Genomic DNA, 17,320 nt, shown 5'->3' with positions numbered 1-17,320 from the left:
GTGCGTGCGTGTGTGTGTGTGTGTGTGTGTGTGTGTGTGTGTGCGTGTGTGTGCGCGTGCGTGTGTGTGTGTGTGTGTGTGTGTGTGTGCGCGTGCGTGTGTGTGTGTGTGTGTGCGTGTGTGTGTGCGTGCGTGCGTGCGTGCGTGTGTGTGTGTGTGTGGCGCGCATGCGACCGAAGGGGAGGGGGGGCAGTTACCCCCCCTCCCATAGAAATCCAAGGCGTGTTTGAAACTTTGCTTCCCTACAAAACTTCCTGGCCCCTCCCCTATAAAAAATCCTATTCCCCTATGCGTTATTCCTGTCGGCGTTGCACGAACATAATTGACTATAGCCTCAAGTAGTACATTCGGATCGCCATCTCCGGTGTCTGCCCACTGCTCCAGAGAGTCCTCCGCTTTTCCACGAGGCAACCGGAGATGATCTAATTTGTAGGGCTTTTATCCTTCTCAAAGTTTCGCTCTCACGACAGTTGACGACAGGACCCACGACCGACTGGTAGGTGGCGGCATTGGTGTGTTGAATCTTATAGTCTTTCTCACTTTTGATTTTGGTAACACCCGTGCAGCAATGACCAACGTTTCGAAGTTCATGCAGGTCTCCCTTCAGGACACCCGCGTGCAATAGGTACTTATTGATGATGTCAAAGTGTTATCTTCAGTACTGATCGTGTCATGGAAAATAGTCCAGACAGACATTGAGAGAAATCGTAGGTGATATTGAAATCACGAAAGGAGGCTCACTTGTCAGTGTTAGAAGCATTATCAGTATCGTAAACAAGTAGTAATGACCCTGGAAGGGTATCCGGGCCACCTAAGCGTTCGGGTTCTCTTCTGTTCCCCTCTGTGACCACAGCTAACTTCCACTTAATGGGGCTATTACAAGATGGTCACCACCTGTTCTACTATAGAGGTAAGGACAAAGAAAGATCTAGTGGAGTAGGATTCTTCATCAACCGAGAGGTTGCGGGTAACGTAATCAAATTCAGTAGTTTATCGGACAGGGTAGCTTGGATTGTGATTAGGCTTTGTAAAAGGTACACTCTAAAAATAGTTCATGTCTATGCACCAACTTCACAGAGTTCAGACGAGGAAATTGAGTCCTTCTATGATGATTTAAATCAAGTAATGGATCAAGAAAAGAGTAAGTACACTTTGGTAATAGGAGACTTTAATGCTAAAGTAGGGAAGAAGATGGGAGATGAGACGTGCATTGGGAAGTTTGGAGTAGGTGAAAGAAATGACAGAGGTGAGATGTTAGTCAATTTTGCAGAGAAATGCAATATGGGGATAATGAACACTTTCTTTCAAAAGCGTGTAGGTCGTAAATGAACGTGGAGAAGTCCAAATGGAACAACAAAGAACGAAATAGACTTCATATTAGGAGATGAGAGCAAAAGCGTTAGCAATGTTACGGTGATAAATAAAGTCAACATAGGGAGTGACCATAGAATGGTAGGATGCACAGCTAAATTCAACTTCAGAGCCGAGAGAAATAAACTAGTTTTAAAAAGGAAAATAAGCCTTGCAAAGGTTAAGGATAATAAAAAGAAATTTCAGTTAGAAATTAAAAATAGATTCGAAGCTCTAAGAACTAACGAGGACAGCGTGGAAGATATCAATGTGAATTTAGTGAATATCATTAAGGAATCAGCAGAGAAAGTAGGAAGTACAAAAAAGATTAGAGAAAACAAATACTCCAAAACTACAAATGACCTAATTAAAAGAAGAAGGAACATGCAGATTAAAAGCAGTAGAGACGATAGAAAGAGTAGAACTAAACAAGCTTATCAACAAAAGGCAGAGATTAGAGAAAAGAAAGAGAAACATGGACGAAATAGAAGAAACAAAAGGTAAAAGTATTAAAGTGACCGAGCGTAGACATGCTTTAGGAAGACAGCAAATGATATGTTTGAAAGATAGAAATGGAGAAATAATCAAATGTAGAGACAAAATGGTAAAAAGAGTAGAAGAATTTTACCAAGAGCTTTACTCTTCGAAGGTCGTAGTTGAGTCAGTAAATTTATGTGTAGACGTAGTAGTGTGCCAGCCATTACAAAGGAAGAAGTAGAATTTGCTCTAAAAACTATGTAAAGAGGAAAAGCACCTGGGGAAGATGGTATATCAATAGATCTATCGAAAGACGCTGGTAAATTAGTTCATATTAAATTAGCTGAGTTGTACACCCAGTGCTTACGTCAAGAAAGCGTTCCGAATGCGTGGTGCAATGCTATAGTGATTTTGCTTCATAAAAAAGGAGACCAGAAGGACCTTAGTAACTATCGACCGATTAGCTTGCTATCAAACGTATATAAAGTATTCTCCAAGATCCTCACAAATAGACTGAGTCAAGTTTTAGATGGAAACCAACCGAGAGAACAGGCAGGCTTTAGAAGCGGATATTCAACTCTAGACCATTTGCAGGCGATTAACCAACTAATCGAGAAAACGACAGAATATAATATACCTCTGTGTTTAGCTTTTGTAGATTACGAGAAGGCCTTTGATTCAGTAGAACAAATAGCAATACTAAACTCGCTACGCAAACAAGGTACAAACGAACAGATCGTAAGAGTTTTAGAAAATATTTATTCGAAAGGTACCGCTATAGGTCGACTACATAAAGACACAGAAAAGATCAAAATCGAGAAAGGAGTACGGCAAGGCGATACAATTTCACCCAAACTATTTACAGCTTGTTTAGAAGATATTTTCAGAAGGTTGAGTTGGGAAAAGAAAGGTTTGAAGATTAATGGCGAATATTTGAACCACCTAAGATTTGCAGATGACATCATTCTTATTTCAGAAAGAGCAGACGACTTGCAAGATATGCTGAGCGATCTAAACAAAGAAAGTATCAAAGTAGGTTTAAAAATGAATAAGAGTAAAAACAAAGTAATGTTCAACACGAAAGTTCAAAGTAAAGAGATTGTAATTGATGATGAGAGTCTTGAGGAAGTTGAAGAGTATAATTATTTCGAAAGATCATGATAATGAGATAAAAAAGATGCATTACAATTGGTTGGAAAATATTTGGTAAGTATAGTAAAATCCTGAGAGGCTCTCTACCTTTATGTTTGAAACGTAAAGTTTACAACCAATGCATTCTACCAGCAATAATCTACGGATGTGAGACTTGGAAGCTGACGAGGGCGATGGAAACAAAGCTAAGGACTGCACAGAGGAGAATGGAGAGATCAATGATGGGAATAACACTGAGAGACCGAAAGAGAGTAAGTTGGGTGAGAGAGCAGACTAAAGTGAAAGATATTGTGGAGGCAGTAAAAGAGAGGAAGTGGAATTGGGCAGGTAAGTTGGTGCGAACGACTGATGAGCGATGGAGCAAGTGTGTTACTGAATGGACGCCGCGAGATAGGAATGCTATGAAGGAGGCCTTTGTTCAGCAGTGGACTCAGGATGGCTGATTTGATTGATTGATTGATTGAATGGGGCTGTCGATCGATATTTTCAACCGTCTGGTCATGTTCTTGTTCGCCAGATTTTGTTGACAACATCTGGTGCTACTTTAGCGTGTGGTCTACATGTGCGATTACTTATTCTTTAGTGTATGATCTACATATGAATCTATGATTTGCATGCACGATTTTTTTCAGCGTGTGATCCACGTTAAATAATTTGGTCTATATGCACGATTCACCTGAGGTGTATGATTTATATTTCAAATGTTATAAAGAAAACAGATTAAAATATTAATATACAAATGAGACACGAACTACTACATCGTGTGATTTACGTGCGAATGTGATCTGACAAAGTGCACTGTCTTAGTTTTTATAATAAAATGTGTTATTCGTTATTTTTAAAGTATGAACAAATCACATTTTCAGTCATATCTTATTTGAATATAAAATTTTAAATCATTTTCTTCATAGTTTTTATATAAATCACACACTTCAGATAAACCATGCATGTAGATCATATTCTTCAACACAGATCACATGCTAAAAAAGAATCGTGTATATTAAACATAGTCTTATACGTAGATCGCACACTAAAGAAGAATCGTGCATGTAGATCACACGCTGAAGTACATTGATTCCTTTCCTGTATACTGCAGAGGTGTAATTACAATCATCAGGTACATATACACATTTATCAATGATATGAGTGGAATAGGTAGCTCTGCAAACTTATTTGCAGATAATGCCAAGATCACAAAGAAAGTGAAATAAAAAGGAAGAGGATTATAAACTGCTACAGGAAGACTTAGATGTGGTTGAACGTAGCCGGTAGAGGAAGACGAATTAAAAAACGAATCACGACGGGATATGAAAAAGTGAAGGAGGAAAATCACTTCGTGCTTTTAGTCAGGGATGACGCCTCACCAGAGTCATGTAAAAGGAAAAGCAGGAGAGTTGCTGAAGAGTACAAGAGTGGCATTTCATTATATGGATGAGGGCATGGGGAAAGAAAAAAATGAAAGTTTGATTCGTCCCAGTTTAATATATGCAGCGGCGTAATGGCCACCACAACGAAAGAATTATACGTAGAAGGAGTACAAAGGGGAGCGACCAAGATGATCCCAAGCCTAAGTGATAAGACATATGGTGGAAGACTGAGAAAACTTGGCCTTCTTGCATTGGAAGAGCTCAGGCAGAGAAGAGCCATGGTAAAGATATTTAGATCAGAAAAAAAAAGTTATAGAAAAAATACGCATAGTGGATGAAAGGTTGACAAAGAAGCCAATGATGTCCCGCACTATGAGTAGGGCCTGACATAATGTCTATAGAACTATAACGCAAACTTTGGTGAATAGCTATGAAATAAACGTTATGGCATTTCATCAATATTTTTAGTACGTTTGAGTATCCAGTGTTTCTGAAGTATTGAAGGAGAACAGTACATGGCTAATTCCATTTCCTTTGATCAAAGCGTCCGTATGATTATGTAAAGACCTAAAAACATCATTCACCCTTTCATCAAATAACTTTACATATTAATTTTTAGAATAAATAAGAAATATACATATAATGTAGGACTATGACTGACCGACGTCATGTGAGATTTTGAATTGGGGATTTTGACCAGTGGGACTATGACCTTACACCGTTAGGAAGTATAGCTTTCCACAACGATGTGTTTATTTGCGAAACAAGTCGTTATCCAGGGCAACGGCACAAACGAACTTGAGGCAGGTGGAGGCAAAGAGGCGGGACCCCATGAGCACAGCTCGTACCCAGTATAGTACAACTAGGTAAAAAAGACTAAATAGAATAGGTAAATGCATAAAGACACACATGGGCAGAAACACGTACATCCACACACACACACACATGCATGAGGGTGGCTAATGGAACAAGATCGAATTTGTATATACTAATTAACACAACAGACAAAACGTACGTACGCTTGGAGAGGGTATAACTTTTGGTCATGAGTCCAACATGTGATCCAAGACTTGCGGTCTAGAACATCCGCTAGGGTAAACATCCGCTAGGAAGCGTTTGGCGGCGGATTTAGGCAAGATATATGGTCCTGCCCTCAACTGAATGAAGGCGGCTGTCGTTGGCCAGAGGAAGATATAGCAAAGAGCAGTCTTACATCGAGTCTCATAGCACCAAAGTCTTTTCTGGTTGTAAAGCGACCTTGGCCTTTCACAGGAAAAACATCTAATTGTCAATGAACCAGAATTGGGTGAACGACTATCGCACGCCGCCGCTGAAAAAATATAAAAAGATATTCAGAGGTAAAATCTCTCAGAAAATTATTCAAGCATGTTACATAAGATGAGGAAAATATTAGGATTTTATGTGTAACTGGTAAATATATATTACTGAAAATCTCATTCTCATATAATATGTAGATGCATCCATTATCACATGCATTTGCAACACAGAATTCCCTGAGAGTTTTGCTCAGAGTCACGAGTAAGAAAGAAGATATGTCATTTTGTGCTAACGAAATTTCGCCAGCTGGGAAAGCTCGAGCATTTTTTTTTTAAAGAGATACCCTTATCGTTCTTGTGCGATCTTTAATTAAGATCGTGTGATCTTCATGCACGATTCTTCCTTAGTCTGTGATTGCATGCATGGTTCGCTCAGTCCTGAAGCTTTTGTCACATACAATGATGCCAAGTCTTGATTGAGCACTTCTCTCACTTATACGTATATCTCTTTAAAGCCCGAATTCTTGCCCCCATCACTTTCCTCTAAAAAAAAGAAGAAAAAAATCCTTTATGAAATCGGATTGGAAAATTTCATTCATTATTTCTCTCTGAGCAGAGGCCTCCTCAAAAACCTGAACGCCCACCACCACAATATACCAGTGAACACCTGTAAATGGTTTCGACTCATTTTTGCAATTAACAAAAGTAACCCTTTCAAAGTTACTTTCTTCCTCCCTGCGGATTCTTTTATAGTCGTTTCTAGCTTGTGTGCGTGTGTAATTCATTCACCATGGTCTTGGATCACGTGTTGGACTCGTGATCTGACAGCTATTTCCCCCCCGGAAGAGAGCTCCGATCTCATATATGACCGATCTATGATTAATGCTCTGACCTTACATGCACACACCCACCCAACTCCCCGCCCATGAGAGTTGGAGTAACGACTCGCAGCGCAGCGATACTGAAATTATTTCAGCCCTAGGTACGCGCGCGCGCGCGTTTGTTTATGTTAAGTACAAAGGCAAGGGTGCAGGGTGCAGGGATGACCCGTCATCCAGGAGGTGCTCAGATGAGAGGGAGGGTGGGAGGGGTGTGGAGTGTATTTAGGGATGAAATGGGTTGGAGTGTTTTTATGCCTTTCCCTTTTTGGCTACCTCCCTTGGAAGGGGAAAAAAAGCCTTGGTATATGTATGTATGTATGTGCAAAGGCAATATCAGACGCGTCAGAATGAACTGGCAGCTACTTGTTATTTTCTGATCACCTCCAGATGATTCTAATCTCACCTGTGTTCCACGACAGAAACACTTTTTTAATTGGAGGCAAGTGAGGCCGGTGTTCCTGAACTAAGCCTTTGCTTGCACGATCATCCCACATAGTTTTGTCCATAATGGGATGGTTTGGCATTCTCACGCAATTAATTGTTTCCCCTTTGTGTTCCCATTTCGATCCCCTCCCCCCCTAGCACCAGTCGATCGAAGAGGAGGAAATCGAAGGTCTTCGTTCAGAGACTCAGGAGCCATGACGGACCTCATCAAGGCCGAGAACGCCTCCAGTTCACACGACGACAGCTTCTGCCTCGAGACATTTCCAAATCCGATGCTCATTTTCGGAATCGTCTCCATCTTCGTCATGAGCGCCGTCGGCACGCTGGGCAAGTACTCCCTCGCTTCACCTGCAACATCTTATCCTTCGAACCGTGCCATGTTATATTGCAGCCGTAACAGTCAGCTCGACGGAGCGTCCTCCATCACCACTGATTTTATTTTTCCTTCGTTCCTTCTGTCCACAGCCAACGGCCTGACCATTGCAGCCTTGATCTGGTGCAAGAGCACCCGTCGGCCGTCAGTTGCCATCGTCATCAGCTTATTCTTTGCCGAACTTCTATTTTGTGTGGTGATCTTGCCCCTGATTGGCTCGGCCTTTTTACAGGTAGGTACAGCGGGTCTTCCGCGCCCTTTTGGACCGTGTTTCTCAACAGCCGGGGTTCCGCGGAGCCTTAATTAAAGGCAGCCGCAGAAACCTACCCAAGGATCCAAATGACGGGGAATTTACCATTTTGAAAGTCTGATTATACCGGAGTTAACTTTATTTTCCGTTTCGCAAATACACACAGACTTTTTTCTTTTATTTCTGTGTCGTGTTTGTACAACGAAAACAATATGATGATAAACAACAAAGAGCTTTTCAAACACATCTTCCGTTGCTGAATATTCATGATATTTCTATGTAAAACTGTTCCCATATGATTAGTATTTCTTTTGATAAAAACAATATGTAATAAGAGCTAAAGGTCTATCTGTATAGTTTCGGCAACCAAATTTTGCCTCCTCTTACAGATACTATATTACGGTGAAGTTCGAGCGTCACAGGACACGGTGGTGATCATTGGCAACATCTCCAGGATGTTGGATCAAGTGGTGCTGCACAACATCGCGGCCATCGCCTTCTACAGGTAAGTGAGGAGCTTTTATCAACCTCAGTTACATCAAGAACACACGAGAAATCGAGGTTGTGTTTTCGTAGTAACATGGTCTAATGTGACGGTCCCTAAGGACAGAAGTACCGGTAAAGCACAGTCCAAACTCCAATATCTGGGTTCAGCCCCTTTTCGTGAATACTCACGGGTGCCCCTGGAAAACCCACCGAGCTAGACGTCAGGGGAGGGAGGGTCCGTTGTTACACGCATGCGACCACTGCGAGATCTTTTCAGTTTAAGTGAACATGTTTGTGGCGAATAAAAATCAGTTTCTAGTCCAGTTACTGCATCTGCGGTTGTGTTTAGATATCATGAGGATCCATAAATTGATGTAGTCAGTCAAAAACAATAGCATGAACAGGATAACTTTTGGTGGTTGATCTTGTTCCACTGTGGAAATTTCTGGACTTCACACACTTTCTTCCCAAATTTCTGCCACTGTAATATAGGGCCCCGGCAAGGTGTGTGTGTGTGTGGGGGGGGGGGTGGCACTGCCCCGGGGCGGCACATTTTGGGGGGCAGGGGGAGGTCACTTTTGGTGTAAAGAAGGTAAAGCAAATTCCCCCTAATGTATACTTTTAATGCAGGATTTATTTATCATGAGTTGTGTGTATGAATGATGTGTGTCTAACCGTTGTTTTGTGGATGAATGTTACATGTGAATCGTGCTAGTGACCATCAGATGTGGAAGGTGGTGGTAGTGGTGGTGTGTGTGGGGGGGGGCCACTTACCCATGTCGGGGCCCTGCTGTAATATACGTTTTTTTTCGCCAGTAAGATTTATTTCCTGCATTACTATCCTCTAATGTCCAGGCTGATCGCTGTCTGGTTCCCACACTTCTACAAGCGAATGAAGACGTCACGCGCCGTCTCAGCCAGCGTCGTGGCAGTTTGGGGTTCCTCTTTACTTGCAAAGCTCCCGATCAGCATCCAGGTGAGTCCAAGTGCTTCTTTCCTCTTCCTCCTGCGGTTCCTCGCGTGCAACAAAATTATTCATGACAATGCGTGACAAAAACATAACAGAACCGTGCAAGGGAATTTCACAAAATGTAACGAAAATTCCTAATTGTAACAGTAACTATTATCCTTGCCCATCCAGTACACCTACGGATACGTGCGCTTCTGCAAAACTCAGATGCGCTTCAAAGTGATCGGTTCATCTTGGATGGGAATCTACTTTAGCATGTGCTACGTTCTGCCCGTTCTGTTTATCTCGGCCGCCTATGTCGGAATTTTAAGGAAGGTAAGCGGCGTTGCCGTGTGCACGATGATTACAATTATTTCTAACGAGATTGTCAGTAAACAAGTGACAGTTCAATTAGGCAATGCATGAGTAGACGTTAGTTGTGTACCGGAATTCAAAATGAAGTAACATTCATTCTAGTAATATACAAGACCGACGGTAGTATTCATCAGTTATACCAAGTCCACTACTGAACAAAAGCTTCTAATTTTTTATTTCAATGAGCTGCACGACCTGGATAACCTCTGCCGCGTCATCCCTGCAAATTTCTCAGTCTCATACTTCCATCTTTCGTCTGATCTTCGCTTTCTATGTTTGATGTTTTGCAGCTTCCAGTCCATTGCCTCATCTGTCATCCTCCTTCCCGGCTGCTGTCTCCGCCCCACGATGCCTTTCGCTCCAGTCTGTTCTCTTATCCACCCTGCCTTGTCCTTCTCCTGCTTTTCAGCTTTATTTCTGGCACTGATCTCTTCGTGACTTTTATATGCACTCCTTAGCTGTCTTCATCGCCTTGATCAACTTTCAAGTTTCAGATCCATAGCTTGGGTTACACACTAAACTCAGCCTTTCAGACACACTGGTAAAGAATACAGAAGTTACTTAACTTCCACCATTTAATAGGATTTTCTAGATCTAGGTTTCTATTTGCTTTGGGATACCCGTGAGCCTCAAGTATTGAAGCGCATTGTAAATATTCTTTTGTTGTTTGTAAAAATCCAAATTTGGGGTGCATGCATGCATGTAATGGGAAAGAAGCCAGTTCTTGGTAGGTAGATAGATAGATATATAGATAGATAGGTAAATATGTAGGTAGGTAGATAGATGGAGAGAGAGATAGAAAAAACCAACGAAACTTGATATATTTTCTTGCCATCTCATCACCTATCCTCATGCTCTCGAACCTATGGCAGATAGCTCTAAGTCGTCGTTTGTATGACACTGGGCACCCTGGAGAGAACTTGACAAGCGTGAAGGAACGGGGCCGCCAGCCATGGAGAGAATCCGCCACGAAGTCTGTTTTGGTTGTCTCCACGATGATGTTTGTGTGCAGTACTCCACACTGTATCATGCACGCCTTGGAGCCATATCCGTGAGTTACGTACTTAGTTTCGTCTTGACACAAGTATGCCATGCAGTGTACTCGTAAATATATAGCCCATTCACGTCCAGGAACATTCCCCATTTTGAATAAGATCGTCTGATGTAAACCAGGACCAAATAACCATTTATATAAGATTTGACACATTTAGTGCGAATGGATTAGGTCCACAGTGCAGTCGAGATCGTTGTATATCCCATTCGACCAGGAGTTCCTCCAAGTGAATTAAATCACCTGACATTGGCCAAAACAATATTATGTATCAAACTTTATATACTGAATGCGAATAAGTCAACTCAGTGTCAAATACTTATCTCTTCTTATTAAGGAACCCTGTTAAAACTTTTTTTTTTTTGGGTGGGGGTGGGGGGCTAACACTTGCTCGGATCTCAGCCTTGCAGGTTCATATACACGGTTTGTTGTCCACACGATGCTACTGCTGTTATTAGCGGGGGCACCCTGATCTCAGGAGGGGTTACCTCTCAACCCCAGGCAGGCAGCAACAGGGGGAAGGTGTGCCCCCAAGAAGCTGAGGGTGGTTGCCTCGGAAGAGGAGACAGTGAGGGGGGGGGGGTGAGGTACCGCGACCTCTATAAGTGGCGAGTTGAGCCCTAGGCGAAGGATGGCTCCACCACGATCTAGCAGATCTTGGTGGAGGGGCTGTTGCACCTCGGCTCCACAGAATTTGTAGCGTTCGTGATGGTCTCTTCTCGCGTGAATCCCTTGCCACCCACAGCGATATCCTAGGCGGATCCTGTGGACGGTAGATTTCACCCTTCTACCCGTAGGCAGATGGACTGCATTGTGCTTAGTGACTAGGTAGTACCACAGCGCTGATTTCGAAGAATGAAGTTGGCTGCTGTGGTTGGCCCTGGCTATTAATCTGGCCTTCTTAATAATGACGCCCTTGATCTGTATAATCGTGGTTGCCAGGGACAGCGTCATTTTGCTGAGCCTAGCCGCTGCCTCGGCAACACCATCCACAATAGTGTTCCTTGGAATCCCGATGGGACTGGAGATCCAGTGAAATGTTGCGGATCCTCCATGTTGGTCCAAAAGGTGGTGCGAGTGCTGGATGGCGATCAATAAGTAGATGCCATACGTTGTCTTCGTGGACCGACCAAGTGACGTCAATAGCACCCTCTGAGTCTGTGTGGATCACGACTGCCCCCCGCCCAGCAGAGAGAGCGTGGTCCAGGGACTTGGAGATGACAGCAAGCTCCGTCTGGAGGGTAGAGCTTCCGTCACTCACTCTCTATAGCGCGGTCATCCCATCTGCGGTTGTAAAAGCCGCGCCACGCCACACCTTCCCGTGAGTGCCCGGGTCCACAGAACAACCGCCCGTGTAGTACGACGAGCTCGCTGGGGAAGTGATTGACCTTACAGCCTCAAAGAAGGACCAGGGGTGGGTCGTAGCCGTGCCGAGACGCAGTCAGCCTTCCTTCCTTCCTTTGAGGTGGAAAAGTTGAAAGCTGACGCAGAGAGATCACCATGGGGGAGTGGGCATAATCTGAATGAAGAGAGTCTAGACTCTAGAGCACGTCGCCAAACCAATTCCCGGGATTGAAAGGTGCGGATCGCATTGACGGCACCTAGGGCCTTTCATGAGTCATCGGTGGGCTCTCCCTCGGCTTCGACATGTGGAAAAAAGCTAACCCCCCCCCCCAAACAAAAAAATCTCATCAGATCAGCCACGAAAAAATCGTATTTTTGTGGGTGATCACTATTCAGTATAGTAATGACGACATCGAGCGCTATGTTTACCCACGTGTGACGCGTTTGTGTTGTCATTGAAATCAAGTTTGACAACTTCCCATTTTCGCTTTGGCGACTTGTCCATTTGCCTATTTAACAAATAGAGTATTAATGAATATCTCCTGATAACATTTAACAGGATTCGTTGTATTTCCATTTCAGGGGTTTATGGGACGGATCAGCCTGGATCGTGATTCACTTGATCTACTTTATTCAGTTCACGGCCGACCCAGTCATCTACATTGTCATGAATGCTCAGTACCGGAAGGCTCTTAGTGGGCTCGTTGATGTCCTTCTGTGCCGGTCCAGCCAGCTGCCCTTCCCTTCCATGGGTTCATCCTACACACCCAGCCAAAGGGACACACAGACACAGTTGTAGGCATTGAAGTCGACCCAAATGAAGTGTAAGCGTTGGCAGCCATCCAACATTACAGAAGACGAGAGACACATTTTTTTTTTGTGATATAGTTGTGTACTGGTGCGATCATAACTTGATCAAAACAATGGTTATGCGCAAAGTTAATTTTCCAAATCAGGGCTGGGCATCCTTCTTAATTAAGCGGGCGTGCCGAAATTGGCCAATTTTCAATGCATAAAGTTTCTCGCGTACCACCTGAAATTGCTGGTATCACATTAGTCTTTACTAACTTTTAACTGTTGTGGGAACCTATTCAAATATTAAACAGATACACAAATACATACACACACATACAGGGTGGCACAGTGGTTAGAGTTCCCGGCTGCCACTACGGTAGTCCGGGTTCGAAACCCGCCCAAGGCTGAAATAATTTCAGTATCGCTGCGCTGCAGGTCGTTACTCCAACTCCCGTGGGCGAGGAGTTGGGGTGTGTGTGTGCGTGTAAGGTCACAACAGTACCCATAGATCAGTCATATATAAGCTCTGAGCTCTCTTCTGGCAGTGTGATACCTGTCGCTCACGAGTCCAACACGTGATCCAAGACTATGGTGAATCACACACACACACACACAACGGGAGAAGCAAAATAAAAGAATATTGTAAGTGATTTGTAAGTTGTATCAGACTGAATGTAAAATTTAGTGGAGTATTTTTCACTTACAGGTCGTTTTTGCCTTTATGTACAATTCTAGCTGTCATATAAAGTCACATACATCAATGACTCAGTTCTTAATATCAGCAAAACAGTATACTATAAAAGTGATTTCACATATCTTTAACATAAATTTAAGTTTATGGCAAATATGCCGAACAGCAGGCTTCACCATTTCCTACATAATATTTCCAATGTGGTTACTTCAGATAGCTAGAGCCTTTTGTGGTATGACATTTATATTTTACTTATATCTAATTTTGAACCCTCATGTAGCTGAACGTGGATTTTGTTTACTGATGACGTCATAATTTACCATACATGAAAGAATATGTAGAATTGTAGTAAAGGAAGCGCGCCACTTTTGGCCACATCTGTCTGTCTTTTTCATTTTAATTCTTTGCAAATACGATCGCGACCAACAGGAGCGTTCGATGGAAGCATATTTGGAAACTAATACAGTCGGGCTGAAGACTCGAACCTAGCCGATAAGTAACAATTGGACAGTGACATTACTAAGAGCGCCATCAAGAGAGCCAATAAATTAGATATATTTTCTTATATATGTATGATTGAGTTATATATACACAAATTTTATACTCAACTCACCCCTGCCAAGATTAACCATTAGTAGCATGTGCGCAAGTGGGACAGTATAACACACACTGCTTCTATTGAGGTCCTGTTAGTTTCCATTGTGTTTGCTGTACCACATTTCAATTTCTGCATGTATGCCTGCTTGAGGTTCTTGATGTTGATGGCTTAGAATTAAAGTGAATTGTGGTTGACAAATGTAAATCTGTTCACTGGGACCCATTCAGAGTTGTACAAATACTTTCACGCGTTGTATACTTACTACAGTAATTGTACTATCGTGGTGGAGATGGGTTGAATGCAAAATTTCGTGTACGGGTAACTCGAGCATACAAATATATAAGAAAAGTTGCGCTCAGCTTATAACTCTCTTGATGGCGCAATCGGTTGTCACTATCACTTGTCACGTGCAAGTGGAGGTTCGAGTTGTCCACTCGCCCTTGTCTCTAGTTTCATTTTCTGCAGGTATACCTCCTTGAGGTTCTCGATGTTGATGGCTTAGAATTAAAGTGAACTGTTGTTGGTTAAAGGAAATCTGTTCACTAGGACCCATTCAGTATTGTACAATATATATATATATATACATATATATACACACACACATATAAATATTTGTGTGTGTGTGCTTATTTACCTATTTGTATTATATGGGAGAAGAGCTATGCTCATAGTGACCTGCAATTGTCTCTTTCCGCATCCAGTTCTTTCTTAAAATCATGTATAGTTTTAGCACTCACCATTTTCTCTTTCAATTTGTTCCATGTATCTATTACACTGTGTGGAAATCTGTTCTTTTTCAAATTTCTTCTGTAACTGTCCTTCTTAGGTTTCTTCTCGTGTTCTCTTGTATTTCTTCTGTTCCATTTAAGTAGGTCATCCCTATCAAGGATTTCCGTCTCTTTCATAATTATGTAGATGGTTTTCAAATCGCCTCTTTCTCTTCTTTGTCCCAGAGTTAGTAAGTTTAGATTATCTAATCTTTGTTCATATGTCAACTTGCTAGGTGTTGGTGCCATCTTTGTCAATGCTCTTTGAATTCTTTCTAGTTTCATGTTTCTTTTTTCACAAGGTGTCCATAGTGATGCCGCATATTCTAATTTTGGCCTTATCAGTGTAATTAGTATTTTCTTTATAATTTCCTTGTCCATGTAGTCAAAGGCCACTTTCATTGATCTTGTTAAATTGTAAGTTTCTCCAACTATTTTACTAACATGTTTGTCTGGTGTTATGTTGTTTAAGATAATTACTCCTAGGTCTCTTTCTGAGTTTACATTTGTAACTTCCTTTGTACCAATTTTGTATTGACCGGATATTCTGTTTTTATTTTCCAAATTCCATTATACTAAATTTCTTATTGTTGAAATTCACTTCATTCTTTATACTCCATTCCCAGACTTTGTCCAGCTTTTCTTGAAAAGATTTGCAATCTTCTTTTTTACTTACTTTCTTCAATTGTTTTGCATCATCTGCAAAGAAGTTTATATAACATTCGATTCCTTCATCCATGTCATTTATATTAACAGCAAACATTATTGGAGCCAATACGGAGCCGGGGGAAACTCCACTTATCATATTTACCCAATTTGAGTTCTTTTCTCTAAGTACCACTCTCATTTTTCTTCCTTTCAAGAAGTCTTTCATCCAATCAAATAATTTTCCCTGTATTCCACCTACTGTTTCAATTTTTCTTAGTAGCTTTTTGTGTGATACTTTGTCAAAAGCCTTTTGTAAGTCCAAGAAGGCACAGTCTGCCCAACAATCTTTCTTGTATTATTTCCACCGACCTCGAGTAAAAGCATATTAAGTTTGTAGTACATGATCTTCTACTTCTAAATCCAAATTGGTTGGGATTTAGCATTTTGTTCTCTTCCAAGTGTTTAGTCCATTTATTTTTGATCATTCTTTTGCATATTGTTGCAATTGTGCTTTTAAGGGATACCGGTCTATAGTTTGTTGGATTTTCTTTATCTCCTTCCTTATACAGTATATTGGTACAATATTTGCATTTTTTTCTTGTGTATTTTATCTGTGAGTTCATCTATACATTTGTTTAATACCCAGTTTGCTATTCCATCTGGCCTGTGTGACTTTCTGACATAGTTTTTTTATTTGTGTGTGTATGTAGGTCACATTCTGTTTGTCCCCAGTACACTTTGTCACAATCAAGACATGGTAATTTATACATTCTGGGGTTGTCATTCTTAGAAGTTTTGTGATGGACATTTATCACCTTTCTAAAAATGTTATTTGGGTGACTGAATGTGATTTTAATTTGATTCCTTTTCAGTTTACAGGAAGCCTACCCATACAGGCAGTTTTTTACACTTTTTTTTAGTAATCATTCTGATAATATAAAATACAGTGTTGCCTCGGCCCAGTAAGAGCACTCAGGATATGTAGCCTGAAATTTCTCAGCTCAGAAATTGAAGTAGTATGCACTCAATTACTAAGAATAGGTTACCTGGACTGGTTTTTGACAAAAGCCCTCAGCAAAGCCAAAACTATTTATTATAGTACATTAAACCCTAGTACTAAATCTGTCTGGGATAAAATATTAAGCTCCCATATGATGATTCTATCCATGTCACTTCAAAATTATTACCCAGCAATCAAATTAAAATCACATTCAGTTACCCACATAGCATTCTTAGAAAAGTGGTAGATGTTCATCACAGAACTCCTAAGAATGACAGCCCCAGTGTATACATTACCATGTCTTGACTGTGACGAAGTGTACTAGAGACAAATGGGACGTGGCCTACCCACACTAATAAATGAGCATAAAAATTCTGTAAAATACGAACAAGAAAACTCAGCTGCATTCCTCCATTCAAATCTCTTAGATCACTGAATTGATTAGAAGAATGTATCTACAGTACTGTATATCATTGAAATTGTAGTTTCAAAAGAAAAATTGTTGAATCTTTCTTTATTAAGCAAGTTCCTAATTTCAACATAACAAAAAATCAATGGTCACCAGATGCTATTACTAATTTGGCAGTAACCAAACTTATCTCCATGAAACAAAAGGTCCGACCCCATCAAGGACTCGTGACTTGAAGCTTCCCTAGTTCCCTTTTGTAGTATTTCTAATTGTATATATGTTCTTATTTTCCTATTCTATGTATGTACCTGCTGAAGAGGATCACAGTTAGTGGTCGAAATATACTGTTTACTCTGTATCTCGGCTTTTCTTTCTCCTAGTGATTCTAAGTTTTATATATATATATATATTATATATAAATATACACACTCAGTGATACCTTGAGATATGATTGCCCAAACGTACAAAAAAATTGTGATACGATGTACAGTACTCGTAAAATTTTTGAATGTGTTTGAGATGAAATGCGCAAGAAGTATGATACAGGTTGCTAAGTTAGATAGTGAGAAATGAGGTGATGAGGAGAACAGGGGTGGAAAGGGAGTTGGGAGATTGGGTTGATGAGAGTATCAGGAT

The 17,320-nt window shown here is 41.2% G+C and overlaps 1 protein-coding gene across 1 annotated transcript; it reads left to right on the top strand.

The window, feature by feature from the left end:
• The first annotated feature begins 401 nt into the window (after positions 1-401).
• Positions 402-17,032, top strand: LOC143035784 (G-protein coupled receptor moody-like). Its single transcript, XM_076202735.1, has 8 exons — positions 402-496; positions 7,087-7,275; positions 7,414-7,553; positions 7,961-8,076; positions 8,913-9,033; positions 9,199-9,342; positions 10,254-10,432; positions 12,359-17,032. Exons 2-8 carry the CDS (start codon positions 7,143-7,145, stop codon positions 12,573-12,575), a joined length of 1,050 nt encoding a protein of 349 aa, XP_076058850.1. The 5' UTR covers positions 402-496; positions 7,087-7,142; the 3' UTR covers positions 12,576-17,032.
• The last annotated feature ends 288 nt before the right edge of the window (positions 17,033-17,320 follow it).

The sequence above is a fragment of the Oratosquilla oratoria genome, chromosome 19 (assembly GCF_046742065.1).
Source record: "Oratosquilla oratoria isolate Oo_2021 chromosome 19, ASM4674206v1, whole genome shotgun sequence".
Lineage (NCBI taxonomy): Eukaryota > Metazoa > Arthropoda > Malacostraca > Stomatopoda > Squillidae > Oratosquilla > Oratosquilla oratoria.
This window is presented reverse-complemented; position numbering and strand designations above follow the sequence as displayed.

Bases quoted from the DNA above. Each gene is read 5' to 3' on its own strand.
- LOC143035784 (XM_076202735.1), top strand. From the start codon at position 7,143: ATGACGGACCTCATCAAGGCCGAGAACGCCTCCAGTTCACACGACGAC. The intron at 7,276-7,413 runs GCAAGTACTCCC...TTCTGTCCACAG, and splicing joins GAGCGCCGTCGGCACGCTGG to CCAACGGCCTGACCATTGCA. The intron at 8,077-8,912 runs GTAAGTGAGGAG...TCTAATGTCCAG, and splicing joins GCGGCCATCGCCTTCTACAG to GCTGATCGCTGTCTGGTTCC.